This window comes from Lonchura striata, chromosome 4, assembly GCF_050655825.1.
Source record: "Lonchura striata isolate lonStrDom1 chromosome 4, ASM5065582v1, whole genome shotgun sequence".
NCBI classification, from domain to species: Eukaryota; Metazoa; Chordata; class Aves; order Passeriformes; family Estrildidae; genus Lonchura; species Lonchura striata.
The window spans coordinates 64,834,558-64,862,249 of NC_140706.1; the positions used below are offsets into that span (position 1 = coordinate 64,834,558).

Here is a 27,692-nt window from a genome sequence, read left to right on the forward strand (position 1 = left end):
AGGCCATGCCTGCCCCACATGCTTATTTATAATGCACAAAAGGTGCTCATAAATTTTTCCTCATCTAGCTTTGGGCAAACCTGTGGTGTATCATAGGATTACTTAATGTTAGCAACTGATTAAATATGGAGTTCAACTTTTCACACTTCTGTTTTGTGCTTGGGCACATGTGAAACACACCCATAACATGCAGCTGATCTTTGGTCAGCTCACAACACATAAACCCTGAGATGTTAAACACACCTTATCATTCAGTCCTTCCAAGCAGTCCTTCCAATATTCTGTTTAAATATTAAATCTGGCAGAACGTCACCACCAGCTGTCCATTAACTGAAATAAAAGGTGAAATCTGCACAGCAGCAACCCCAGCCAAGGTGTGTCCCGAGCTGTGACCCTTTTTAGTTTGGAGTTGAATGAAGCTCTGAGCTTTCGCTTCAGCACTGAGAGGCAATGTTTAAAAACCAGATAAAATTTTATTACAAGGAGAAGAATACACATCTGTTGAAAGACTCAAGGTGATGAATCTCAAAGAAGGGATGTAGACATTGAATCTAATGTTGATCAACATGATGCTCACCAGGAATGCTCTGGAGCTGCAGATCAGGCTGGCATGATACTGTGCAGTATTTCCAGCTTGGGGTCAAACCTCTCAGGAGTCATTTGGTCTGTCTCATTAACCCTGGAAATAACATGATGGGCCTTTCCCTTGTAAAGTTTAACATTCCCATAACGAATAACTTAAACTATGCCCCAGAAAAGTACCAGTTAAATCACTGTGATGTTAACATCACATATTTTACTTGAGTGGGAGATTTCCTAAAAAGTTCCCTGCTGCTCAGAGCAAGCTGCATTTTACTGATGTGTTCCAACCTCCTGAATTTAGGTTTAGAGCTATAATCCTTCACAGCCTTGCTTTGAAAGCAGAGGCGCTTTCTCCTTCTTCTCTGTGCCCAAATTTGTGTGCACACACACGTACACACCATCAGCATGGCACAGCCTCACCCCTTCACACCAGGGGCAAGTGCAGCAGGAGTTGTGATGGTGAAAACAGGCAAGTAGAAAAGGTGTTTTTGAATAAATTCTCATCCTGTCCTGCAGGCAGCAGCTCAGAAGCACAGATATGACAAAGCCTCCAGGCCCTCTGCAACCCTCTCTGGGCAAAACCCCACCTTTCTCTGTTCAAAGCAATAAACTTTAAACCAGTCTGAGCCAGAGCAACCCCAGTCCCAATTTACCTCTTCCTTGGTTGTCACCATGGTAGACAATGTATAAACCTTTGCACCCCCAAGTCCCAGCTCTTCCACTATAGCATATTACAGCCACAAGCTGCAGGGGCCTGACCCACAGAGAAGCCACTCCCATGTGATAGTTTCTTCACAATGTTTATGTGGGGAAAGCAGAGTGACTGGGAATCCACAGCATCACCATCGCTCCCTACTTGTGTCTTGGTGCTGAGGACAGTCCAGGCATCCATAGGGATGGGCTCAGTGCTCTTGGGCCTCTCTGAGCAGTGGGCAATGCTGTCACCAGCTCTGCACATTGCTGGTGTCCACAGAGACATTGTTCCCGTAGCAGACTTGACTTTTGTTTTATCTTCTCACTGAATAGTCAGACATTTTTGTGGTCTGACCTCATTCCGGTGTGGGTGTGCAAAAGTATGCCTCATTTACCCAATAACCTTATCATGCCTCTGGCCACGCAGCCTAGCAAAGTACAGCACTGGTTCTGATGCTGCAGAAAGACACAGAGACAGAAGTAACAGCACACAGGCAGAAGACAGGCAGTGCTTTTATTGCTGGCTTTACCCCGGGAAAGGGGATCGAGCACAGTGAAGGCACACTCCTCATGGTGCAGATCCCAAGATCCAGGGCAGCAGCAGCTCCTGTCGGCAGCAGCTTCACAGGGAGCACTGAAGATGGCAACATCTGCAATGGGACAGGAGAGCAGGATCACCCTTTGCTCAGCCATTACTGCTCCAGCACTGCTGCAATTCTGCATCTGGAGTCAGGTGTCGGAGGAAAGGGAGACCCCGGGAAGCCACTGGGTGCTGTGCAGCAGTGAGACAAAGCAGCGCCAGCACCCCCAGCTTACCAAAATATGCCCATTGCCCTCCTCCGGTTGATGTCTCTCTTCAGCTGGCAGAGTGCACACGGGCCGCACCACCAGATGGAGCAAAAGTCTTGTAGGATGGAGCCCTGCGGAGCGAGGGATAGTGCATGAAAAACCCCTTCCCACACCAAACGTTAAGCCTGTCAGCCTTTCTATTTTACATCGTCAGCACCCCGTGACATCTCACCCGGCCCTGCAGCATCCTGCTGCTCATACCCAGCAAGGACTGGGATGAAGCAGTGGGTGCTGGGGTCACCTCCAGCTCACGGTGGCGAGGCAGACGTGTCCCAGCTGGGATGCTCATGCAATACCTCTGCCCTTCCCCTTGGGCACGCCTTTCTCCTCCCCTGAGCCCCCAGCACCCATCGCCCATCCCGCGGCTGCTGTCGCTGCTGGGACAGCCGGGCACTCACCGGGATGTTGTATCTGGTGCGGTACAGGGTCCTCATGGCCACGCTGGAGCCACACAGGCAGCACTCGTTCATGTCTCCAGCCACTTGGCACGCCAGGCAGGGGAAGCAGAACGTCCCACAGAGACCTGGGGACAGTGAGACGTGGGCTCGGCTGAGGGGTGCAAATAGGGAGGAAAGAGGGAAAAGCCAGCCGAGAGCTGTGGATCTGGACATCAGGGAAGAGTTGACCTGCCTCCGGTACCCATGGGAGCGGGGTTTGCAGCAGGGGTAACGCTGCAGGAGGAGCAGGGTAAAACACCACGAAAACATCACGAGGAGCAGTAGGAATGAAGGCTGCCTATGTACTCACAGACACCACAGTCGGCGCAGCAGTCCAGCAGCTCTGTTTGCCACTCTCCCGGCTGCTGGGCAGCTGCAAACTGGGATTGGACCGTAATCACAGTTTGAGAGGCCATTGCCAGCACGGGCTCAGGTCCCTCCAGGAAGTCTGTGGTCTGGAAAGAAAAGCCATCAGAGGAAGATGCTGCGGGTGTTTCTGAAGTGGGCATCCTGCTCAGGCTGCTGCATTCAGAGAGAATTCCCTGGGGAGTCCCCACTGCCAGGGTAATGTCACCCTCACCACAAAGTGGGGGGCACAGCTCTGCCAGAAGCTGCCACTACCCTCTGAAGCGAAGCCCTCCCCAAAACCAGTCTCTGACCAAAGGCAGCAGCACATCATCCCTATGCAAGTAAAACGCCTCTGTGAAAACAGAGGTTCTCCTGCTTCAGAACTGCAGTGTTTCAACACTTCAAAATAGTCTTTTCAACTCCAAGTCATCTTTCATCATTGTCTGCGTAAAATCAGATAAAAATATCTGTGTAAAATTGTCTGCATAAAATTGTCTGCATTTTGGGCTGTTTGTTTGTTTGTTTGTTTTATTTATGATCACAGTCTCCCAAAGTTACTACTGCTTAGTTCTAGCCTCCCCAAGCTCTCAGGAGTCACCTTAATCTTTGCTTTGTTCTGTGAGAATCTCAGCCTGTTTGCTTCCCCATTTCCCTTCCTTCTTCACTTGCCTTCTTAGTGTGCTTCAAGACAGTGGGTTTTCCTTGTTTCTTTCCATCACCCTAAGCCCTGCCATCAGTTCCTCTCTCTCCTCTACTTAACTGTCTGTGCCAACAGCTCATCCTCTTCTTCCTCAGTCTTGTGGGGTCACCATGGCCTGTGGAGTTCCTCTCCATCCCATCCTTCCTCAGCATTGTTTGAGAGTAGGAAAGCTCCTGCTCCACAGTACCATCCCCAAAATCACCTGACCAATGTAACAACTCCACCTACACATCCACCAGTGGCCCCTTCCCTTCCTGACACCCCTGCAAGGCACAGCACCAGCTTCTGCCACTCTCACTTTTTGTTTTGGAGCTTTTGTTAAAACAAACAAACAAAAAAATAGAGGATTCTCCTACAGGAGAACTCCCATGCAGACACACGCTCTGGCTTTTGCCCAAGCTCAGCACCAATTTGTTAAGTACCCTAAGAGGATTGTTTTCACACCAGAATTGCACAGTTACACAAAATTAAGTATTAAAAAACACAAGAAATGGGGTGGAACAATTACTATGCCCAGCACTCAAAGCTCATTACCCACGTCAGAGTGGCACCAGCTGTGGCATTGCATTTGTACTGACTAATGCCAACAGCTGGCAAAGGGTTGATGGCTGTGCTGGAAGCTCCTGTGACTCCCCAGCATACAGACACATCCCAGTTATCAGAAACAGCCTGTTGCTGTAGGATGAGCCCTTGTTCCTGGCAGTCCCAGGAAGAGGAAAGAGATTGTTGAATTATGGTGTAAGAGGGAAGAAAGCTGGTAAAATTCTCCACATGGCTTGCTCCTGACTTTTTGCAGCTTTCTGTAGGCAGTGGAAGCATGGCTGGGCTGTCCTTATCTGAGATACCTGTGAGTGCAGCAGGGGACACTGCACCCATCATCCCTCTCCAGACACCTTCTGGCCCTGCCTTGGCCAGCTGTCCCTGTTTGTTCATCCACGAGATCCCAGGTAATTCCCACTACCTCTGCAGCCAGTGTAACACCTCCTGGCATGCCAAAACAGCAGCCCCTTCAGGAAGCCTTGGCACATGGTGATTTAAGAAGCAAGAACCAGGAGGGGCAGGGAAGGAGACAGACCATGGACAGGCTGTGCAGTGGTAAGCCCAGCATGGGGCTCCCCTGCAGCAACAAGGATGTCCAGCAGCAGGCAGGACCACAGGGACCATAGGGAGAAGTGTGCACAGGAGCAGCAGCAGCGAGAGAAATTTTAGTGGCAGGATCCCTCCAGTCAGGCTTCCCCTTCACCTCCCCAGGTAGGAGCACACCACATCCCTGCACAGATGGTGGCTGCAGTGTGGAGCAGGCAGCAGCCTGGAGAAGCCTCTGCCACAAACTCACCTACTAAGAGATGGCCCAGGCCCAGCACACCAAATGTATCACAATTTCACAATTCACACCCCCTGGCATCACCAGCCATGCTGGAATGACTGAAGGGGACAAAAGGATCCTGAGGCTCATGCAGTTACATTTCACCAACAGCCAGAGTCATAAAGCTGTATCTATAGGCACTGTATGTGCACAAATACAGTGCACTATATGAGCAACACAGTACAAAAACTGCTGTCCTCTACCTCTGTTCCCACATTTGTCAAGATGCCATCAGCAGCACCCACCATGCTGTGGTTAACCCTGAAGCAGCTTTCCAGGTAGAAAACCTCACCTTTTCTTCCAGCCCTTCCCCTTGCCCAGCATCACCACTTCAGCCACAAGCAGCTCCGTGCCACAACCAAAGCAAAGCCATGCCATACGTACTTTCCAAGCTGTCCTTGTCCCAGCAGACACTCACACCCTCTTAACACCTTGTCCTTTTCCTGGTTCTCATGCTTTATATGTGCTCTGCCAAACGACCTCTCCTCCCTCTGACTAATAGAGCAAATGGTAGCTTAGGTGCAGCTTTGTACAGTGGCAGCTTCCCTGCTGCATTCCTGCTGCCAGCCCTCGCCTTTCCCCACCCAGGCGTTCTCCAGGCCCAGAGCCCTGGTGGAAGAGGTTTCGAGAGAAGGGCAGTTTGTTTCCAGGCTCCTGTCCTGCCCTATGTGCTGCAGGAGGTGCAGCACCTTTCCTTTGTCAAACCTGAGCATCTGCAAGAACTGCCTGTAACTGCACTGGGTGACATGGGGGCGGCCTCTCTCAGGCTAAAAGTGCATTTTTCTGCATTGCCAGACATCATCCATAGGACCATCTAAGCCATCTGAGTTTAAGCAGTTGGGAGTACCGTCACACCCACCCACCCCTCAGCATGGACAGAGCCACTACTTGCCCTTAAAAAAATCTGTGGTAAAGGTGAAGACAGAGTGGGGACAAAAAAACAATCATATTTTCCTTAAAGAATGAAGCTTGGAGATATTTGCAGGGATCAAAAGTCCTTTAGCATTTCTCTTGAGAGTGATGGAGAGAGAGTGGATGCAACCTCCACCTTCTAGAGGGGAATGCAGACAGATGGGCTGTGTAATGCCATGCAGGAAGATGACACTGTTTGTACCTGGAGGACACATATAACCCATGACCCAGCCAGGTGGCTGTCCAGGGCTGTTGGTCAGTGAACCTGAAATGAGCAGGGTCTATGTTGTAGCTTCTTCCAGTAGCCGAAGGGGGAGAAAGCATGCAGAGTCTGTCCCTGGAGTCCCCGTGGCACACTGGTAGCCAGAGGTGAGGAGATGTCCAGTCTGTATCTGCAGTCCCAGCAGACCATCCTCTCTCCTTTCCTCCTGGCACACTGGTAGCTGCAGGGTGGGGGGGATGTGCAGAGTCTCTTGCCGAGGTCCAGCAGCAGCTATCCCTCTCCTTCCCTCCTGGTAACACCAGGAAGAGTGTCTCTTTTCCTTGTGCCTACTTCCCACAGCCCAGTCCAGTCTGGTCCTCTGCAGGTTATGGTGACAGGTCAAACACAGACTAGGGATGGGGTTCCCTTTTCCCCAACCAGCACACCTATCCTGCCCCCTCCACTGTGCCCATCTTTTCCATTTAGGGGTGTTTTCATCCCCAAAACCCCCTCCCATGATTCCACTGGTCTCCCTATTTTGCATCCCAGTCCTAGAAAGGTAGTGAGGGTGGGGCGGTAGGTGATTCCCAGGAGCAATTAGCTAATTAACATTTCAGTGTCAGTACTTAGTTCGAGCCAAGTGTCCCAGCCAGGCTGTTTTGTTCATAACAAACCCTTTCTGAATTAGGGGCTCCATGGCATCAGCTCATCTTGGTGTTGAAGAGATATGGACCCTGAGCGTTAATTCCTCTTCACCTGCACTAAAAACCTGGCTGGGTTGTGAGTTTTCTGTGTTATCTGGAGCAGGAGAAGGATGGGTGCTCTCAGGTGGTGCACAAGTGACATACACAGAGGTAGGAAGACAAACTCAAAACTTTATTTCTGCAGTTAAGTACAGAAAATCAAATGCAATCAAGGCAAGCTCCACATGGTGCATTTCCCAGCAAGTCAAAGCATCGGCGGCTCCTGCTTGCAGCAGCTCCAAGAACGCAGCGAGGATGGCAGCATCTGCAACAGGATGGAAGAGGAGTGTCAGGACTGAGCTGTGCCTCACCACACTGTGTATCACCCCAGTCCTCCCCCCCTCCACAAGGTCCCCAGTGACATTTCGCTTCAGGACAGGTCACTCTGGTCAACTGTCCATGGTCATTTGCCCACTGCAGCAAACTTGGTCTGGTGTCGACATGTCGGCAGGAGAGGCTCTGGGAAGTCACCTGGCTGTGTGTGATGGCAGCTTTATGGACCAGCACCAGCACCCCCAGCTTACCAGAATATGCCAAGCTCCCTCCTGCGGTTGATGTCTCTCTTCATTTGGCAAACAGAGCACACGGTGCACCACAGGGTGACACAGTAGTCAGAGCAAATGGACCCCTGTTAGGGAGAAACTGGTTAGGGACAGAGGCTTCCCAGAGACCATGTTTCAGCCAAGAAAATGTTAATCACATTCTAGGTCAAGTGCTCTTTTTTTTCTCAGCAGGCTGCAGCATCCAGAGTAGAAAACATTGAAACCCTAGGCTGGCAAACCACAGGCACCATGGAAAGAAAGGAAGGAGCCCTTTGTGCAGACTGCAGATAGCTAGTTATCTTTTGACTTCTGAGGTTCAGACTGGGAAGAAAAATGCTCACAGGAACACACAATGTGGGCAAAGTGAACTTGGGACCCTATGGTTTTGCCCTTGGGATGCCAGCAACCACCTCCTCTGCAGGAAGAAACACCCTCACGTATGCACTGTCCACCCTTCTCCCAAACCTGATTATGGATCTTTATCCGAGTGGCCAGCTTCACCTATTCTTTATTCAGCCCACAGTTATCTCAAGTCTTTCCCATCATTCAAAGCTCAAAGAAAGAAGCAGCAGCTGAGGTAGATACGAATGGGAAGAAAAGGGGAAGTGGAAATCACTTCTGTCCTGAGCCCCTCCCTTAAGAGGGGCCTTGGGGCAGCCTGCCTTTCAGCAGGGTGATGGGGAGGCGCAGCACTCACCGGGATGTTGTATCTGGTGCGGTACAGGGTCCTCATGGCCACGCTGGTCCCACACAGGCAGCACTCGTTCATGTCCCCAGCCACTTGGCACGCCAGGCAGGGGAAGCAGAACATCCCACAGCAGCCTGGCGGGGGAAGAAACACAGCATTGGCTGAGGCTCTGCCAGCCCACCTGCAACCACTGGAGCAGCTGGGAGAGCCAGGCTGTCTGGCTGCACAGTGGCACCACCAAGCCAAGCAGCAGGGGCAGGGAAAGTGTGTCCTGGGCACTCACAGACACCACAGTCAGAGCAGCAGTCCATCAGGCCTGTTTGCCACGTGCATCTTGAGACAGAGGACACGTACTGAGGCTGGATCGTCACAACAGTTGGGACAGCCATTCCCAGCTCCTCTTCTGAAAGAGACAGGAAACAGGACACTCAGTGAAAAAACTGATTATCAGTGGGAACTGAACCTCCAACCAAACTGCTGGCTAACACCCTTCAGCAGGCCACCTTTTGCCCAGCTCCCCAGCTGCCACTGGAGGTGATAGAGCATAATCATATCTTACATTTCTATCTGTTCAAGGTTTTTGCTTTATCTGACATTTTATCCAGCCTTCAAAACAGCATCAGGCCACCGATCTTCCCCACTCCACTCCATAAAGGCTTTGCTAGTACTTAGGTATGGCTCATTTTCCTTGTGCTGAGCTGGGCTGGGCAGTGAGCCCAGGCTAAAGGGAGTGACTCGGGCATTCCAGTTGTTGGACTTGGTGTATTTTACACAAGATGGATTTAGCATGGGCACAGAGCATGTGGGAAACACCTGCGGACCCATTTCCTCATAACAAAGCCAGGCTACACACAAGATAGCATAGAAAACTCGTATCTCTGGTTTCTTGACGTAGGGAGCCAGAAAGGAAGAAAATCAATGTCCAAAGTCTGAAACAATCTTCTTGCCTTTCTGTGGTTAAGCGAGCAAGTAAACCTTGAAAACCAGTAAGCCTCAGGTCTAAAATAATAATAATGATGATGATGATAATAGTAAGAATAGCAACAAGAACAATTCCTTTCTGCTTCTAATTCCCTAGCCAAGTAAAAAAGCATCGAGTATTTCTAGGTAACAATTCTAAGAAAGTCTGGGCTTGGGTGAGGTTCTCTGAGATAAGATAAACTGCCTGCTCACATTTGTTGAGCCTTCCTTTCTGTCAGTTGAGCTGGTTTATGTTATTTCTCAGAAACAGCAGTTCAATGAAGGCAGACCCATCCTACTGAGTGGTGAGCCTCCTCCTCCTCCTCCTCCTCCTCCTCCTCCTCCTCCTCCTCCTCTTGCTTCTGAGCTCAGAAGCCAGAATAGAAACTCAAATGAAGGAGTGATGCTGGGGGAGGGGAAGCACCTTCTTTCTCCATCCTTTGGGGTAACGTGTGATTCTCCAGAAATCCCACTCCTAGCTTCAGCTGGCAGCACACACCAGCCTCCAAGCCGGGCAGGGGTGCAGCTGGAGGTGGTATCAGGTGTGTGTCCACAGGGAAGTGTCTCTGCCCATCCACAGCTTCCCTCTGCCCACCAACACCAGTGCCATCCACACAAGTATTATTCACCTATTTTCTCCTCTCCTAGCCTCAAACAATAATGAAGAGTTTGAAGCATAGCTGCTCTTGCCACCAGCAGCACACCCCACTGAAGGGACAAGCAAGCACACAGAGAGACCAGGTATAAAAAGCAATCAATATCCAAGCTTCTAGTAGGGTAGCTCAGTTTAAACACAGAGTAAAGTACCAGTCGGATTCCTTCAGCACATTTATACAATTGTGTTAGCATCAGAAAGCAGTAAGCAAAGGTAAACTCTCCATAATCCAGCTTTTTAAAAGCGCCCCCCCACTTCCCCAAGTAGGATTTGCCAGATAGTTTGATTTATATTTTGTGCTAAGCAGGAACAAAAATAATCCCTACTTTGACACTATTATCCCACTCTTCCCAGGCTAACAAGTTACTAATATTTCCATACTTTTAGAGAACGAACCTGGTGAGCAGCTTTGGCCAGTGCAGACTTCCTCTCGCTGCACAAAGAGGCTCTGGCGAAGATGAAACTAAACTTACTCCCTCGGATGTTCTCATTGGCAGCCAGCAGTAAAAAAAATACAATGGGTGGGAAGTAACTTGAAGGGGGAGGTCAGGAGCTGTGCCCTGACCTACAGACTTTACACGTGCAGAACATAGTAATTTATTTTTCCTTTTCCCAGGATTAGTTTTTTGTTTTGTTTGGTTTTTTTTTTGTTTTTAATGTTTGCATGTTTATTGTCTTATTCCCTTAACTTTGCCCGCATGTTGTTGCTGCTCAGGGAAGAGCAGCTCTGAATAATGTACTTTCATTGGAACAGATATTTAGGTTTTCATTTCTTAGAAAATATGGGGACGATTTCCATAATAATTAGGCTGATTCCCTAAGAACTTGTCACAGACCATGTAGCCCAGCCACTACAGTAAAATTAACTGAGCAATTACCATACACACATAAATTTCATTTTTTAAAATACTAATATTACCGTTTCTACACTAACATGTCCCAAATACATAACCACTCATGCCCTGTGCAAGTCATGACAGTTTTGGATGTACTTCCAAATTTTGTGGAGAATCTGTGGCACCAGGACAGCACTTCTTGTTTCCCAACAGGATGCAGATAGCATGCAGAGATCCCAGAGAAGGTCTGGGTGGCTGTTTCTCAGGAGGAAGTCAAGTTCAACGCATCCCATGGGAAGTGCTGCTGATGATATTCCCTTCTCTCTCACCCTCATGAAGAATAGGGAAAGAAGTTTGGACTAAACTTCAATATGGCAGTTTTGTCAACAGGCTGGGATTTAGGGTGCTTTAAGTGAAGGCTTTTACCAGAAGTGCTGCTGAGAAAACAGGGAGCTGTGCCTTGAAATGCTTCCCTTGGCTTGCAGCAGCTCCAAAGTTTAACTGTGTCTGCCCCTGCTTTACAATGGGGCTGCCTGGCCACTCTCTGGCTGCATCATACACAATTGGTGTTCTTTGCAAGAACATTGCAATAGGCCATTGAAAACTGAGGTTTGCAAAAAATTGTAGATCAGCAGTTTTTCCCTAGAGAAGACATCCCACCAGCTGGCTGGATGAGGCTCATGGCCTAGGTGTCTGCTGGGGAGTAGGGAAACAAGAAGCTGAAATGCAGTCAGGTTTTTTAGGTGGTAAGAAGGAAAGGCTCCAGAGAGACCTCAGAGCATCTCCCAGTACCTAAAGGGAGCTACAAAAGAGCTGGAGAGGGACTTTTCACAAGGGCATGTAGTGACAGGGCAAGGGGGAATTGCTTTGAACTGGAGCAAGATAGGTTTAGTCTATATTACACAGAAATTCTTCACTGTTAGGATGGTGAGGCACTGGAACAGGTTGTCCAGCAAAGCTGTGGATGCCCCGTCCCTGGAAGTGTTCAAGGCCAGGTTGGATGGGGCTTTGAGTAATGTGGTCTAGTGGAAAGCATCCCTGCCCATAGCATGGGGCTTGAAACTAGACGATCTTTAAAGTCCCTTCCAAACCAAGTCATTCCATTTTTATTTTTAAGAAGACAATGGAAAAATTCCACTGAAATCAATACTCACAAATTAAACATATACTACAGTAAATGTAATAATGATGAAGATTCAGGAGCAGAGATTTTTAAAAAATCTCCCTTAACACCTTTTTCCTTTCTCTGCAAAGAACAAAGTACAGATTACACAGTAGACCACTGTATTTTATGGAGCAGCTACAACCAGAAACTCATTTATTCCAGTTTGGGCCACTCACATGTGTTATAAATGAAAATCTGTCCAGCCAAATTAAAATGAAAAAAATAAAATATTTATTTGCAATCAAATTCTACCTAGCCAGCCACAAGGAAAGAACAGAGCCAAGCCTGGGAATCGGCCCTGGGTGTGCAACAAGGAGTCAGCCTCAGCAGAGGTTTTCCTCTATGCCCACCCCTCCATCCTGGCACAAACGGGTTTTATAGGGAAAATTCCACCTGAGGCCAAGATTTCGGCCAGCAGTCTTTTCTTCCATTCAGAGTCCATAGGTTAATAAGATTTTCTTTTTTGGTGCTGAAGAAGAACAGTTCAGTGTCTGGGAGTTGTTGAATCCCTTGATGAAGTTTACGGAACGCTGCATTCACATGTATCTGCCTGAGAATTTCCATGATATCCATCTCAGGTCGTTTAGCGATGATCAGCGCCTGGGCTCCTGGCAAGCCACATCCTTTTACTTGTAAATCGGGTTCTAATATACACCAGGTCTCGACTTTGAGGGTGGGGGGACTCCTAATACAAACGTGTATACTCCAACAAATATTCAATATCACATATATCATACTAGAAATGGCACAAATTATATCTACTACACATAACACACGTAAATGTTTGAGCCTGTTCTCTGTACCACTTAAAACAAGTCCAACCTGCAACTTCAAACATGACCACAAATGAGCAAAGCTGCTTTCCCCAGCATGCTGCCTTGTGCTATTTACACAAACTAAGGTGTTTTCAGTGGTGAGAGGTGTGTTCATTCACAGAGGGTCCATGAATCCCATTGGTGTGCAGGTCAGGGTTCTCTCCAAAGCTCTGGTCCCACCAGTCCTTTCCAGAGACAGAGTAACAGTCTCAGGGTTTGTTTCAGACATGGAAAACGTCTTCTGCACAAGAAACTTCACCTTTTTTCTAGATGTCTCCACAGCTTCAATGGAAGAACATGTTACCCACAAACCTTGCTTCCTTCCCACAGCCTGAAATGGCTCAGGCAAAAGGGAAATTCCTGCAATGATAAAAGCTGCAGAAGAATGGAGCTGAGTAAGGCAAGGGAAAGTTTTTTCAGCCCTTAGAAATATAGCTGAGGGTCCAATGCATATCTCACCAACACAAGCCACTGCAGTTGGTACAAGCAGAGAGCTGCTTCCATGTCTGCACATCCTTCATCTCTCCCCTGCCAGGGATACTGCACACAGTGGAGAGGGTCTGCTTGGGTGGCTGATCAGACAGGAAATGATGCTATGGCTGGGAGTGTGCAGTGCCCTCTGGGCAAGGGGCCTGAACCCCTGTCCACAGGCACCCAAACATAAAGTCCAGCATACTGTGAAGAGCTCACAGCCAGGGCCAAAGGATAGCACCAGTTTCCCAGCAGGTCTTAGCCACAGCTGCTCAGACCTAAAAGTGGTTTCAAATCCCTCTGCAATGGCATGCTAGCGCTAGCAATGGTTTGTCACAGGATGTTTCACACGTCTTCTGCTTCCTGTGACTTGCTACCTTTCATGCTTTCAGTGGTGCCACTCTTTCTCCAGGTCACTCATTACAGGATAATGCCCTGTGGGAATCAAGCTTTACCTCAGAAGCTCACAAGGTAAAAAACAACTAAATAAAAAATCAACAAATAAACCCTCGTTATAAACAGGCCAGTCCAACTAACACATTTTGTGGTCTGCTGCTTCATTAACTGCCTAACTCAAAAACTCACTGAGTTGCACCTACACACAAGCAGAACTACTAGAAGGTGCAAGTGCAGATCTTCCTGTATCCATCCCCATCACCATAAAATGGTGGGAAGCAGGAGAACCTCAGCAGTTCAACTGCTCTTGGGTCAGCTCCAGAGACTTTCTGGAGTAAGCTGACCCATGGAAAATTTCCAGCTTGGACATGTGCTCTGTGCCTTTTCTATGGCAGTTTTATCCAAAGCTGACAGCTTCTTCCAGAGCAATGCAGGGTATGACAGATCTTCCATTCTGCTGTCCCCTGTGTGTCCCTGTTTTAACACCTGAGCAGGAGCTAAGTGAACAGCGACACAGGATGCACCACGAAGTTAATCCAGAATTAACCAAGGTATTGGACAGAAGGACTTCCAAAACAATTTGCAACAGTATTTGATGGGTGAAAAGTATTTTTTTTAATGTATTGATGTTACTTAGCAGAATAAGTTGTACTGTGGATTAGAAAGGGCCTTTACAACTTAATAATAATGATGTTTTTGAAGACAGATGAGAGAAGGTATTGAAAGAGTTCAACCAGGAGAGATGATGTGCAAGATGGGGAAGCTGTATGGCTCCATACCTGCTGCATGTTCATAACCCCAAGTCCTCTTTGGAGGAGAGCTTTGCTTCTCCATGTGTCTCATGACCCAACATTGTTCACCCTGATGGAAGAGTAGGTTATAACCTCTGATGGAAGCTCCCCAGCTGTTTTCTGACTTAATGTGGCATAAATAAGTCAGCACTGAACAGCTTGAATTCTTGAAGGCAATTTTTTGCCTCTCACTTCCCCTCCTGCCACTGATTTTTCAAGCAAAGCCCGAAGACAGCAGACACAGCACTCACTGCCTTTGCACCTGCCCCATGTGGATGGCTTCCCTGTGTGCATGTCCCAAGATCTCAGAGGACCCCTGGCAGCACAGCATCTCATGGCTGGGCTGAGACACGGGAAGGAGTGACAGAACACTTCCCCCATCTTACCCAGCACATGAGAAAAAACCCACTAGCAGTGGTCCTGCTGTGGAGAGTGCATTCATCAGATAAACACACAAGAAGGAAGAAACTCTGTAGGTGCCAGAGTCCTGCCTGGGGTTGAGCAATCAAAAGTTTATCACCCGCCACCTGGGAGAGGAGGCATGCACTGCACACCAGACCTTCTGCCTGCCCTTTACCTAGCCAAGAGCAACCTCAGCCCCACCAGTTCCAGGGACAATCTGTGCCTACACGGCCTTGGCTTTCTGCCCAGGGTTTTCCTCCCAGGGAGGAGGGAGGCAGGAAACTCCTACCCCTCATCTAACAGATACAGTCAAAGTAACGCTTAACTATGATCTGCCAAATCCTTCTTTTACTGCCTTGCTGCACCCACTGTGTAGCGTCATGAACGTGGAAGTGCAGGGGAAAAATGGATCATGCCAACTCTAAGCAAATAAATTCAAGGTGCCTTCCAGCAAATGCTTAAAAGCACAATAATAATGCATGTTACAGTGTACATGAAGTCTGTGTTTTCCTCCATTTTCCTCTCAAGTACTTTTATTTTCATTTATATATATTCCCTGAAAAAGTGAGTAATAGCACGACAGAATTCGGGGGAAATAAGCTCTGATGGAGCTGAAAAGCACACAGGTTTTTCTACTAAGCAGCCACCTAAGTGGTGTGGTTTCCCAATGTTGAAGTGAACACTGAACAGTGGTTTCACCAGTGTTGAAGTTTCTTCCCAAAGCAGTCCCCTGGTGTTATGTATGTGCTGCTGCTTGCGAGGTTGAGCATTGAACAGCGATAACCTAAACAGAAAATTATTCCCCTCCAATATCAAATCACAGAAAAACATTTATGTTGGAAAATACCTCTAAGATCATTGAATCCAACCATTAATGCAGCACTGCAATGTTCACCACCATGTCCCCAGGTGCCACAACCTCACACCTTTTGAACACTTCCAGGGATGGTGATTCCACCATTTGCCTGGGCAGCCTGCTCCCATGTGTGACCACCATTTCAGCAAAGGGATTTATATCCAGTCTAAACCTCCCCTGGTGTAACTTGAGACTGTTTCCTCTCCTGTCACTTGTAACCTGGGAGACGAGACCACGTCCCACCTAGTCACAAGGTCCTTTCAGGGAGTTGTAGAAAGTGAGATAATTTACATTCAGAGCTGAACTCTCTGAACACTTTGACATCAGTGCAGGGAAAAAAATAAGGTCCTGTGGGATGGGCAGGGCACCACTTTCCCCAACTGCCCTTACAACCTGTTACAGGATTGGTTCTGTTCTTTACGCACTTGATAAAACTTATTTAATATTAGGTATATTTTATTTAATTTTGTATTAGGTGTATTTCCTTGTTACTATACCTGTCACAGACAAGAAGCTCTGCAATTTGGAGGAACTGTTTTGCAGGCACAAGAAGTCAGGAGTGGCTTTGGATTTTGTTTTCCATTACGATGGGAATTTCCACCCCAGAAATTACAGCTATATTGTTAGAAGCATTGAACTTGGCATAAACACTGTTCTTTTGTTGTTGGTTTTGGTTTTGTTTCTTTTAAGTGTATTGGGCCTCTTTTTGCTTTATTCAGACAAAATCATTTCTGTACAGCTGCCTGGAAGACATAGTTTTTGATGGTTTTTTTAAACACCACCATCCATCCAAAGAAAAATGCTGTAAAACCAATGAAACTTTTTTCCATTTCCTTTGTAATTCTGGTACTGCATCTAGCACACTGCATTAAAGTTTGCTCTGGCCTTCTGCCTCCATCACAAAATGCAGGGAGGCGTTGCAGGAAAAGCAACATCACCTCTTCAGTGTATCAGGAGCCTTCAGCTAGTACCTAAACTTCTCATTATCCATGGCCAGCTAAGATGCACATTTTTTCTCGGCAGCTTTCTTTTGAAGCTCAGAGCCTCTCCTGGAATTTGCACTGTGAAGTGTTTAGCAATCAATTAATGGCCCTCTCCTAGCTTTTGCCAAAGTGGAAGTAGAAAAGGAGTGCCTTTTTTTACCAAGTCATGTCACCAATGGCTGGCGAGATGCCCGACCTACTGTCACCATGGTGTTTGCCAGTCTCCCTGGCAGCCAGGTCTGCTGCACAGACACTCCAGGTGTTTGCACAGCACAGCTCCTGCAGCATGAACTCGGGAATACAGGGAGGGAAAACCCTGACCCCTCCCATTAACAGCACTGTATTTACCAAGAAATACTAATAGCAGAACCCAGGCAGAGTCTGCCTTGGCTGACCTTCCTCTGATGAGTCTTCTCCCTGGGAAAGGACAGTGTGAGAACTCCCGTGTGCCACTGTAGGAAACAGGCTTCTAAGGCAAAGATCCAGCCACCCTGCAGGTTTCCAATGCCTGACAACCTCTCCCTTTATCCCTGCAGGAGTAGCACCCTTACCTCTACAGGGCTAATCCTGGACAAAGAGCTGGTGTTGCTTTGATACACCCTTCTACAAAGCGCAACACACAGGCAAGGGTTTCTGTTTCCCTGAGCAACTGGCAGTGATTTAGTTTGCCAGTGTTAGGGACATTTGACCTTTCTGCTGCCGGAAAAAAGCATTTGTCATCTCAACATCCTGTGGAAATACTTGGAAAAGGAGGTGAGGGAGAAAGGCAATGATAGTGGAGAAGAAACTTCCAGAGGATGTTGTTTTTGTTCTGCAAAAGCACACTAATAAAAAGCTGATGCTTAGAGACAGGAGTATTTGAAAACTTTTTAAGAAACTGTATCCAATTACAGCAGAGAGCATCTTAGTGAAGATTTGGAATAGAACACCTTGGAAATGAAGGGAGGAGATGTACATATATATGCCAATAGATGCAAACAGGAAGGTTTTAGCCAGGAAGCAGCTCGGCCTTTATCTCTTTTGCACTTTAAAAATCATTCATTTCTGTGTATTAATCATGCTTGTGCAACTAACATCCTTGGCAGCCTTTACCTCTTCTGCACTTTCAAAATTATTTATTTCCTTGTGTTAATCATAAAATTTTCATGAATTTAATATCCTCAGTATTACAGCCTGGAACCTAAATCTTTCTGTTTTTCAGGCAATAAACCTAAAATACAGTTATGTCTTATCTGTGTAAAATGAAATTAAGATTAATTTGGACAACTCTCACAGAAAACATGAAGTGATTTTCAAGTTCTGGACATGAGGACTGTTTTGGAAACTTTAATTAATATTGTATTTAGCAAGATCTTTTTCCTCTTCTCATTTTAAGACAAACACTTGTGACAAGCAGTCATCAGACAACGGTCACCAGAAGGTTCAAAAGCATGACAAAATATGAGTTCTTCCCAAATCTGAGCTACTTAAAGATACTTTAGTATGTTAAAAGAGCAACCACCTCACTAAAGTAACATTACTGAAACTGATGCATACTAGTTACAAGACTTTTTAATTACTAGTAAATGGCTAATTAACAAAGTTCAACTTCAAGTTGGATGCATCAAATTCTCCCTCTACAAAATGCAGCTATGCCACAAAACTCATCAAAACCTTAAACTGCTTTTCTAAAACTTAATACTTTCTCCATCCCAGAAATACAAACCATATTTAAGAACAACTTCTGTGTAAGGGCCATTTAGTTAGCCTGCACTTGCTATATTTACAGTTTCTAGGCATTCTCCTAGAAACAAGTTTTTCCAGTAAGACAACAAATAAGACTGATAGGCATAAGTCTAAACAAGCAGAATTAAAAAAAAAAAAAAAAAAAAAAAGTGTCAACAGTTTGTGTGATGAATTTGCAGCCCAGGGTCAACCACTGCTCACACACACTTGGCAACAGCTCTGGACTACTCTATTTTTGTTTTCAATCCTTTGTGTTCAAAGCACTCTTGACAAACAAGCTCAGCTCACTTTGTGCAGGCAACTTTGCAGAAGCCTGTCCTTTTCACATGGAAAGCACCTGCTGCAGCAGTCGCAGCAAGAGCACAAAATCTTCTTAAATACTTCTCTACTGACTCCTTATTGTGGACCTCGCACACTCGGAGTCCTGATTTTTCCTAGACATCCCAGAAGAAAAACAGTTATTGCAACCCCTCCATGAAGCAAGCTCCAACACAAACTGAAAATTACCTTTGTAATAAATCAGACCATCAAGCATGTACAGCCAGATTTTATTTACATCCAGGAGTTATTCTGCATTTTTACCTGTGCTATCACTAACAGACATCTGCTTCATATAAAATCTTGGGTTCACAGTCTCCAGAAGCGAGACAGAAATTTGCTGCTACTACACAGGACCAGCACAGCTTTTAGGAGCTTCTGTGCAGACTGAAGTTATTCCCAGATAACCAAAACTTCCATTATAGAATTATCTCAATTGCATGATTTCAGAAACAAGAATGTTTCCACCAGCTTTTATAAATAAACAATATAAAGCAGCTATATTTATATTAAAAATGTTTTCCTTCTCATGATACTTACACTTCAGTTAGATTAAAATATCAGTATAGTGATTTCAACTATCTGTTCTCTGAAGACTCTTCTACATTTAAGTCTTTTCATTTCCACAGATTTCCAAGCACAATCCCTATGAAGAGCAGAATTCCTACAGTACGATTTGAAGCAAATTTTTTCCAACAATCTTCGGGCTTGTCTATGTCCAAAGTGTAAATCTGAAAAAGCACAGTATAACATTAGAGAATTATTATTCTACAGACTCATAAATAGCTGACACATCACAAAATTATCTGCAACTTAAAAAAATTATTCTTAATCTCTAAAGTCTACCCTCAACTCCACAAGAAACAGGAATACCCTGTTTAAATTTTTTTTTGCATAACTGGCATCTGTGTTTGACAGATTTTTTTCATCATACAGCAGAAAAGTCAAGGATCTCATATGAATAGGATTCCCAGACCATCTCAATGGAAGACTATATAAACAGCTCAGTTACTAGGTGTGTCTGGTTTGATATTTAAAAGTGCAAAAATATCTGAGCATGTAAGTCTCTGAGATTTTCCTCAGTAGGTTGCCACCTAATTCTTCAATGTAACTTACATACACATAAAAATTAATGCACTTTTTCATCTCTACTGCAAGGTGTTGTTCCATGTTTCAGTAAAGACATGGCACTGGAGAGCCAGAAGTGAACCAGAGCAAGTGCCAGGCCCTGCCTTGCCACACAGAACTGGTTTCAGTCCAGTTGCTCTTAGGCAAGTCCATGCAATTCCCTTCCAAACAAGGACCTGGACACCTACAATAGTAGCCAGAATCAAGGCCTGGCTTACCCACATGGCAACTGCCTGCTGTGAGTCAAAACTAAAAGTAAAAAAAAACCAAAACAAAAAAAAAAAAAAAAAAAAAAAACAACAAAAAAAAACCAGGAACCTGAGAAGGAGCCCCTAAAACCTCAAACTGCACTTCAGCCATTGAAAAAGTTAAAACAGAAAGTATTTGACTGAAAGAAGTGAAACTTTTCCCAAGAAGTCTGCTTCATTTGTGGTTGTAGAGAGAAATCAGGGCTGGGTCCTGGTCAAATAATCAAAAACACTCTTCACAAGCTTCTAAAATATGATGTGATACACACCCTTAAACCTGCCAGCTACTCAGACACTGGGAACTTGAAACACTGAAGTGGCAAATTAAACTAAACAGCAGCTAAGATATTCTTTCAGAAACACAAGGAAAGTAGATGATATTATTTTTTTATTGGCGCACCTCTTGAGAGGGATATAATTTCATGTCATCATGACACAAATTCCTCTGCCTCAGGCAAAAATTCAGTGAATCAAGGAACTCTTGGAAATCCTGGTCCTCAAGCATCTTACTCAGCTTTCTAAACTCAGTTAAAGACACAATCAGAAATCTTGAACAAGAAGATAAGCATAAAAATGTTTAAGCAGGACTAATATTAAAAGAATTCCTCAAAAAGCTACTCTGTGGTACACAGAACAGTTTGCTCTTGTGACTTTGGCAGTCCACACAATTGTGAATTCTCCATCATTTATACTCATTAATCTGCATCCTCACTTATAAAGATTCTTAAAAGTGGTTCCCATTCATGACAGAACTACAGCACAAAGGCTCTCTGACAATTCAAACTGTAAATGATTATGCATTGGATGTAGTATTCTTTCCCTCATACATTTCCAAGCACAGTCACTACAAAAACAGTGGCTGAGTGCCAGACTACATCACTACAAGGATTCTCTTACTCAGTGATATGTTTAATATCCATTACCTGCATGAGCTCCACCCATTAAAATGCAACATTACAATCAATGTGCTTTCTAAAAAGTTCCACATTACCACAGATCTAACTGCTCAGACTAGCAATGGTTTTACTACTTGCAGCACACAATACTCTGCCATCACTTACCTATCAAGACCAGCAATTAATTTTTGAATAGACTGACTTGTCACTTACTACAACACTGTATAACACAGTTGGTAGGATTCAGAAAGAACAAGATAACAAGATCCTATCTGCATCCTTTACTGACAAAGTTATTCTTTCTATTATTCATAAAAATATCTAAACGAATGCAACTACAAGGCTGAACTGGATTGTTCTCTGCTTTTAAGAGAACTCTTTACAACTGTCAATTAACATAAAATTGTAAGGTCAACATCTGCTATTATGTGTGCCAGACACTGCAAGAACTGAATCAGAACAGTCAACACCAGAGTATTTTGCAGCACATGTCTATGTAGCAGCAGCTGCTGCTCGCAGTGAGGAGAAAATCCTTTCCTTGAGATTGCAGCTTAATGTGTGGCACTTCTGTTGGTTACAGACTGAAACACAGTGCTCCACTGTTTTTGGTCAGGACTGAAGGTCTCCTCAACCAAAAGGTCTGCAAAAGGTACTTCAGAAGACACAGCTTATTGTCAGAAGACTTTAGTTCTCTTTACAGGAACTGCTTTTCATGGGTAGCTCATGAATATATGTGTCTTGAAAAGCCCTCTGATTTCTTAGTAAGAATTTCCTCATGGAAAAAATATTAATAAATCCATCAAACCTGGTGTGCCAGGTGAGCCCCTACGGCAGCCACAGCCGAGTAATACGGGAAGGTTTGGTTGCAATTCATCCCTGCCACGCACAAACTCAGGAGCATGGCCAGGCTGAAGCCACTGAGCCACAGCTTTGTGTCTTCCTTGAACTGCAATGCAGTTGACTTCACACCAATCATGATGTCGTCCCTCTTATCCTGGAATGAAAAGGTGAATTACCACAAAATCCATAATCCAATGCCACTTCGTATGAAAAATAAAAATGGGGGATTTGCTTAAATTTTCAGTGCTTCTTACTAGGAAGCCAATTTAAGGGCAGCTGTAGGTCCCCACATTAAAATTTAAACTAGAAGGTTGGTCTTAGAGTTGTTTAGCAGCCAGGAGTTAATACCACTGCTGAAGTTATTTCCACAATGTAAAAGCGTAAGAGCACAAAGGGTACTTTCCATCTTTCCACCTGACTTGTAAAACCTTGGCAAACAGCAATAAAATATCGAAGGGCTGGGACTTCTTTGGTGCTGCTTCAGCTCAGCTGAGGGTGAAAAACTGCAAGAGGTTAGTTCTGCTGTTTGACAACAAATTTGTAAACAAAACACACAAACTTGTATCTGGAAAAACACAAGTATCTGGAAGGTTTCACTGTTACACTACCTGATGAGCATAAATGGTGTCGTACACCAGTGTCCACATGACTCCAGCAAAGTACAAGGGCAAACACACAGACCACTCACATGACCCTTTGATGGCAGACCAGCCAAGAAGGGCTCCCCAATTAAATGTAAATCCTAAAAACATTAAGAGAATAAAAAAATAGAAGTTACAAGAATGCCAGCAGCAATTAAATACAAGTTCAGAGTGTATCGTATCAGCAGCCTTTTGTATAATACCGACATTTCTATTTTTCTACCACTTATTTTCAGGCAGGTAATAAATATAAATAATTTGACATTAAATACTCTGGACATGCAAGAAAAAATACATATGCCACATATTTTTCCCTAATTTGAATTTGACTTCATTAGTGTAGGGAAACATTTGCACAGAACTATTCCAGAATACTTGAACAATGGGTCTGAAGGTAAAATGCTCAGGTGTCAGTGTAACAAAACATGTCAGCATAACTGGCTACAAAACAGTACACAGCAGCCAACTATGGTACTTCTAGCCTGAAAATGACAATTTTGGTTTAAAAACCCCTGAAGACAGATGGAATAGGAGAGCCAATATACACAGGTATATTTTAGTAGCTCAACCTAAAACATAAGCACCTTCAATATCTATTCAGGAGTTATTTTAGAAGCTGAAGACTGAAATGCTGTACAGACAAATCTGTATTTAAGAAGGGTTTTGAAATAACCCCAAAACGACAGCTCATTCTCAAATAACAAATGTTTATTTCCACCCTACTCTTCTACCTCCTATCACTGCATCAAAATAAGGAACTGATTTCTAACAACAAAAGAAAACCAACCCCAAAGCCACACATCAACTCCAATGCCTGTCATAAATTAAGAAGCTTGTGGCACAACAGAGCTTTATCTGTAAGGGATTTCTACTTTGATATAAAGTTTTAAAAAGTCAGATTGCTAAAACTCAAGTACTTGTTGGAGAATGGTTGCAGGAGAGGGATCATGGATCAATGGAACAGTTATTCATTGATACCTCTGTCTAAGACCCCAGAATCAGAAGCAGCCTGTGTCTGGCCTGGGAACAAAGCTTGGGAAACAGGCTCTGTGTCTAGGCCTGGGAAACTGTACAAGGTCTGTCTAGGCCTGGGAAATAGAACAAGGTCGGAATGAGATAATAAGGACAGGCATAGCCTTGAAGATATGCTCTGTCCTTGGAAGGCATGACTTAGCAATGAGAACTTGGCTTGGAGAACTTAGCTACAGCTGTAACCACCCATAGGAGAAGTAAAACAAAGACCTTTGTAAACTTGACCAATGAGAGCTGTTGCTGACTTTGCTTGTAGCAAACCCTATATAGACTGACAGGATTTTTGAATAAATGAAGCTTGCTTATCAATCATACTGATTGTGCTTGTCTTCCCTCCGCCTGCGCATCAAGTACTAATTTGTAAAACACCCCAAAAACTACATCTGAAGTTAAAAAAAGAGAAAAAAATCTTTCCATCTCACCCAAAACTAGCTGTGGCCAGTATGTTACTCTCTTCATCAGAGGGTAGGTGATCACAAGCAATAAAGAGGATGCTCCCAGAATGATACTGTGAAAAGTACCAAGAGGATTATTGTTTGCCAGGCTGAAGATCAGTAGACACAGTGCAGCATTGCAGAAGCTGTACACAGTACTGACCTAATTATTTTCCTTTCAATTACAGTTCCATGACTAATAAAATCCTCCCACTGACCCCAACACCTTTTCTACTCAAAATCTCTGTGCTTAACTCAGGACCCAGAACCAGACTTTAAAATCCAAAAGATAACTTATACATCACCTGTAGTAATTCAGACACAGAAGCACACAGAGTGCCAGGCTGAGCTGTCCCCCGAGAAAAACCAAGGACTGGAAAGTGGAGATATCTCCAGCTGCCAGGGGTCTGCTTGCTGTCCTTGCAACCTAAAAAAGGGAAATAATATTACTACCAGGTACATCTGTAACTGATAGGCAATTTACAATATTTGTTTCCTATTTTCTAAAGAGAAATGAAAAGGCCCTAATTCTGTTGTTTGCTTTTGTTTCTCTCTAACGGCATTTTCAGAATTCAGTCTCACTGATGTGGAGTTAATAGCTGTGAAAAGACATTTAATCCCAACTGGGATACAGTGGAGTTTAGGAACTCTTGTCTGGAACAAGAAATCATACAAGTTAAACTGAAGAAAGAAACAAGTATCAGAAAAAAAGTTAAAATAAATGAATGGTGAGTTACTTGCCAAAGGTGAGCAACACCAAAAAAACTCCAAATGACTGAATTTCACCTCAACATGAGGAAGAACTTATCTACATTGAGAGTGGAAGAGCACTGGAAGAGGCTGCCCAGGGAAGTTATGGAGTCTCCCTCTCTGGAGACATTCCAAACCCCAGCTGAACTGTGTCACTGGCTCCAGGTGACCCTGCCTTGGTAGGGGCTGAACTGGATGATCTCCAGAGATGCCTTTCAACCCTAACAATTCCATTAAATTGTTAATGTTGATGAAAATGGTGTCAAGTCTATTCAAGAGGTTCAAAAGCCAACTTTTTACAAAATATTCTGTACATAAAAAGTATCTTGCCTATGCTTGAATAATGTGAATTTAAATAAACTCTTTTAGCTTGTTCTCCCCACTGCCATCAGGTTATTCTGCTTTTCAGCAGTAAACATGCACTTAACATACCTATGACCATTTTCACTACACAGTGCAACTAAACACGGGATGTTTCACTTAAAGAAAATATGACTCAAATAATCAGTAACACAAAATCTAAACCCCAAACCACCATCACCTACACCTGTTGTTGTCTTGGCTTCTATGGCACTTGTGTTGAAGGTGGCCTTTTAAGGTACCCCAGGAAAAGCTGTGAAGGCAATTTTTAAAACTTTCCATCTGACCACATCACATAATACATAAATTAAATCATTATATTGAAAGTCCCTCTTATCACATCCTGACATCAAATCTGTTTAGCATACATAGTTGTTAACACCTTCCAAAACCTAAACCATCCAAAGCTGCCATAAACCACACCCTGATTCCCCACCTTCGCAACAGCACAAATACAAGTGCCATACTAAGAACTTCAGATACTGGATTGGCTCATTATTCTGTGTCTTGTAGGGCCGAAACCCAAACTCCAAAACCACAGGAACAATACAGGGACAAAAAACAGAAGCAAACAGTGACACATAACCAGGATGTTCCCCTCCAAGCCTGCACCTGTGCATGTTTCAGAATCTCACACTGGGCACTGCCTTATGGTTATTTCCGTCTTCTGAACAAATGGGAGATAATAAATGAAAACATACAACATAATAGAAAAGGATTAGCTCAGGGTTGGGCATGATACCCTGAACAGCCAAAATTAACAATACAACAACAAAAAGAAACACTGCTTCTAAAATTAAGGAAAAAAAAAAGTTGTTCTTGGATAGATTGTCACTAACAAGTGTAGCAAAAATGTGTTAATTCTGTGGTGCAAAACAAGGTTGAGAAATAAACTTGTTCAAGTTCAACTGCCTACAGTCAACAACAGCATGTATTTTATCTTACACAGAGGTGAGTATTCTAGAAGACTTACTACACTCCCGGACAGAGAAATGTTATACGTAATAAAATACTTTCTACTATTTTTGGAGGAAATATAGACAAATTAATTGCATGCATCTCGGACAGAAACATGGAGGAATTCCTGAACCTGGAATCCTGCACTCAGCAAGGAATCACCGGCAATGTTCATGTACTTCAGTGCCTTCAGAAACCTTGGTGCTTGGCTGAGAAAAAACAGCATGTGTTAAGTGGAGTCCCCCTCCCTGAAGACATTCAAAACTCACTCGGATGCATTCCTGTGTAACCTGCTCTAGGTGAGTTGGCCTTGGCAGTGGGGCGGAACTAGATCATCTCCTGAGGTCCCTTCTAACCCTAAAAATTCTGTTGATTCTGTGACGATGGAGATGAATGGGCATATGCTTGGTTCTCTGAATCACAGAACGGCGTGGGTTGGACGGCGACCTTAAAGATCACCTCATTACAACCCTCGTATTGTGGGCAGGGACACTTTTCACTAGACAGATTACTCACAGCCTCATACAATCTGGCAGTGAACACTTCCAGCAACGGGCCACCTAAAACTTCTCTGAGTAACCTGTTCCAATGCCTCACCATCCTCAGGCTGAAGAATTTATTCCAAGTATCTAACCTAAACCTGCTCTTTCGGTGTGAAGCCATGCCCCCTTGCGCTGTTCGTGTAAGCAGCCTTGCCCCACGGGTCGGTCGCTACCTGTCTGTCATAGTCGCGGTCCCACATGTCATTGATGGTGCAGCCGGCCCCTCGCATGAGCACGGCTCCCACGCCGAACAGGGACAGCATGCGCCAGTCCGGCAGGCAGCCGGGCGCGGCCGCCAGCCCGATGCTCCAGGTACACGGCAGGTACAGCAGCCATGTCCCTGCGGGAGACAAAACCCGCGGGGGGCTCAGCGGGGATCGGGACCCCGGGGGGGCAGCGGCCCCGACCCTCCCCGCCGCGCTCACCGGCGGGCTGGTGCAGCCGCATCAGCCGCAGGTAGGGCTGCAGCGCGGCCGGCGCGGCGCGCACCAGCTCGGCCGCCGAGAAGCAGCGCGGCCCCGGGGGCGCGGCGGGGCGGCGGAGCAGCGGCGGCGGGGCGGCGGCGAGGGGCGGGCGGGTGGCGCGGAGCCCGAATGGGCCCCGGAGGCCGGGGCCGCCCCAGCACAGCCGCGCCAGCAGCGCCGCCGCCATCTTAGCGCCGCCCCGCCGCCGGCGGGACGCGGCTGTCGGCGCTGCGCATGCGCGGCGGCCTCAGGCGGGTTGGGCTGAGGCGGGGCGGGGTGTGGGGGCAGCGCGTTCTGGGTGAAATCCTCCGAAACTCAGCGTCGTCGTTCTTAACATTCGTGTCATCTCCAAGACCTTTCCCCACTGTAGATAATTAAAAAAAAAAAAAAAAAAAAGAAAAAAAAGAAAAAAAATCAGATTTCCCATGTGGCCTTTATATCTCCTCGCTCACTCGGTTGTCCCGCCGTCTGTGTGAGGGACCGAGATGCTGGGGCTCAATGACGGCAACAGCCAGCGAGCTCCTAAAGCCGTGTGCCTCGGCTGCCGAGCCGCAGGGGACGAGGAGAGGGCTTGGCGTGGTTTGGGGAACCTCAGACCTGCACTGGAGCAGCCCGGGCGGCCACAGCAAACCCACCTTCGCTTAGCAGCAGCGGAGGTATCCGGGCATCCCCACCTGAACCCATTGGACTTCATGTTTCAGGGGCTTCCCCCACCCCTGGTGGATCAAGACTGCGATCATCGCACATGAAAATTCAGTGCATCAATTAAGTCTTGTTGCTGGGTTCGCAGGTTATCTGCGCGGAAAAATTCACGGCACCAGAGGTTTATGTCCAAAATGGAGACAGAGAAGTCCCCTGACTTTACTCAAAAGAAAAAAAAAAAAAATGGAGAGGCCAATGGGCATTGCTCTGGAGTCTCTCAAGTTTTTGAAGGACGTCCCTTTCTTTTAATCCTATTTCCCCGG

At 45.6% G+C, this 27,692-nt stretch overlaps 3 protein-coding genes across 12 annotated transcripts; all 3 read right to left on the reverse strand.

Moving 5' to 3' along the window:
- Window positions 1–1,756: 1,756 nt before the first annotated feature.
- Window positions 1,757–5,497, reverse strand: LOC110468524 (placenta-specific gene 8 protein-like). Of its 5 annotated transcripts, none has more exons than XM_085578272.1 (4): window positions 2,872–5,420; window positions 2,523–2,647; window positions 2,092–2,195; window positions 1,757–1,925 (listed from the first exon to the last, which is right to left on the reverse strand). In XM_085578272.1, coding segments are annotated over exons 1-4 (429 nt in total). In that variant the 5' UTR covers window positions 3,071–5,420; the 3' UTR covers window positions 1,757–1,924. The 5 variants fall into 5 exon arrangements, with proteins under 5 accessions (XP_085434398.1, XP_085434400.1, XP_085434399.1 ...); XM_085578274.1 differs by lacking the exon at window positions 1,757–1,925 and having other exon boundaries at window positions 2,088–2,195; window positions 2,872–3,016; window positions 5,360–5,497; XM_085578273.1 differs by lacking the exon at window positions 1,757–1,925 and having other exon boundaries at window positions 2,088–2,195; window positions 2,872–3,016; window positions 4,946–5,422.
- Window positions 5,498–6,944: 1,447 nt separating this feature from the next.
- Window positions 6,945–10,127, reverse strand: LOC110468523 (placenta-specific gene 8 protein). 5 transcript variants are annotated; one of them, XM_021526522.3, is made up of 5 exons: window positions 10,074–10,127; window positions 8,346–8,465; window positions 8,072–8,196; window positions 7,357–7,460; window positions 6,945–7,097 (listed from the first exon to the last, which is right to left on the reverse strand). In XM_021526522.3, coding segments are annotated over exons 2-5 (336 nt in total). In that variant the 5' UTR covers window positions 8,452–8,465; window positions 10,074–10,127; the 3' UTR covers window positions 6,945–7,096. The 5 variants fall into 5 exon arrangements, with proteins under 5 accessions (XP_021382197.1, XP_085434405.1, XP_031360481.1 ...); XM_085578279.1 differs by having other exon boundaries at window positions 10,059–10,127; XM_031504621.2 differs by lacking the exon at window positions 6,945–7,097 and having other exon boundaries at window positions 7,353–7,460.
- Window positions 10,128–11,603: 1,476 nt separating this feature from the next.
- On the reverse strand, window positions 11,604–26,914 carry COQ2 (coenzyme Q2, polyprenyltransferase). Of its 2 annotated transcripts, XR_004148236.2 has the most exons (8): window positions 26,689–26,914; window positions 26,437–26,603; window positions 23,960–24,081; window positions 23,643–23,728; window positions 22,156–22,289; window positions 21,513–21,701; window positions 18,976–19,166; window positions 11,604–12,868 (listed from the first exon to the last, which is right to left on the reverse strand). XR_004148236.2 is itself a non-coding variant. In XM_021526512.3 (7 exons), exons 1-7 carry the CDS (start codon window positions 26,912–26,914, stop codon window positions 19,053–19,055), a joined length of 1,038 nt encoding a protein of 345 aa, XP_021382187.2. In that variant the 3' UTR covers window positions 18,649–19,052. The 2 variants fall into 2 exon arrangements, 1 of the variants encoding a protein (XP_021382187.2); XM_021526512.3 differs by lacking the exon at window positions 11,604–12,868 and having other exon boundaries at window positions 18,649–19,166.
- Window positions 26,915–27,692: the final 778 nt, after the last annotated feature.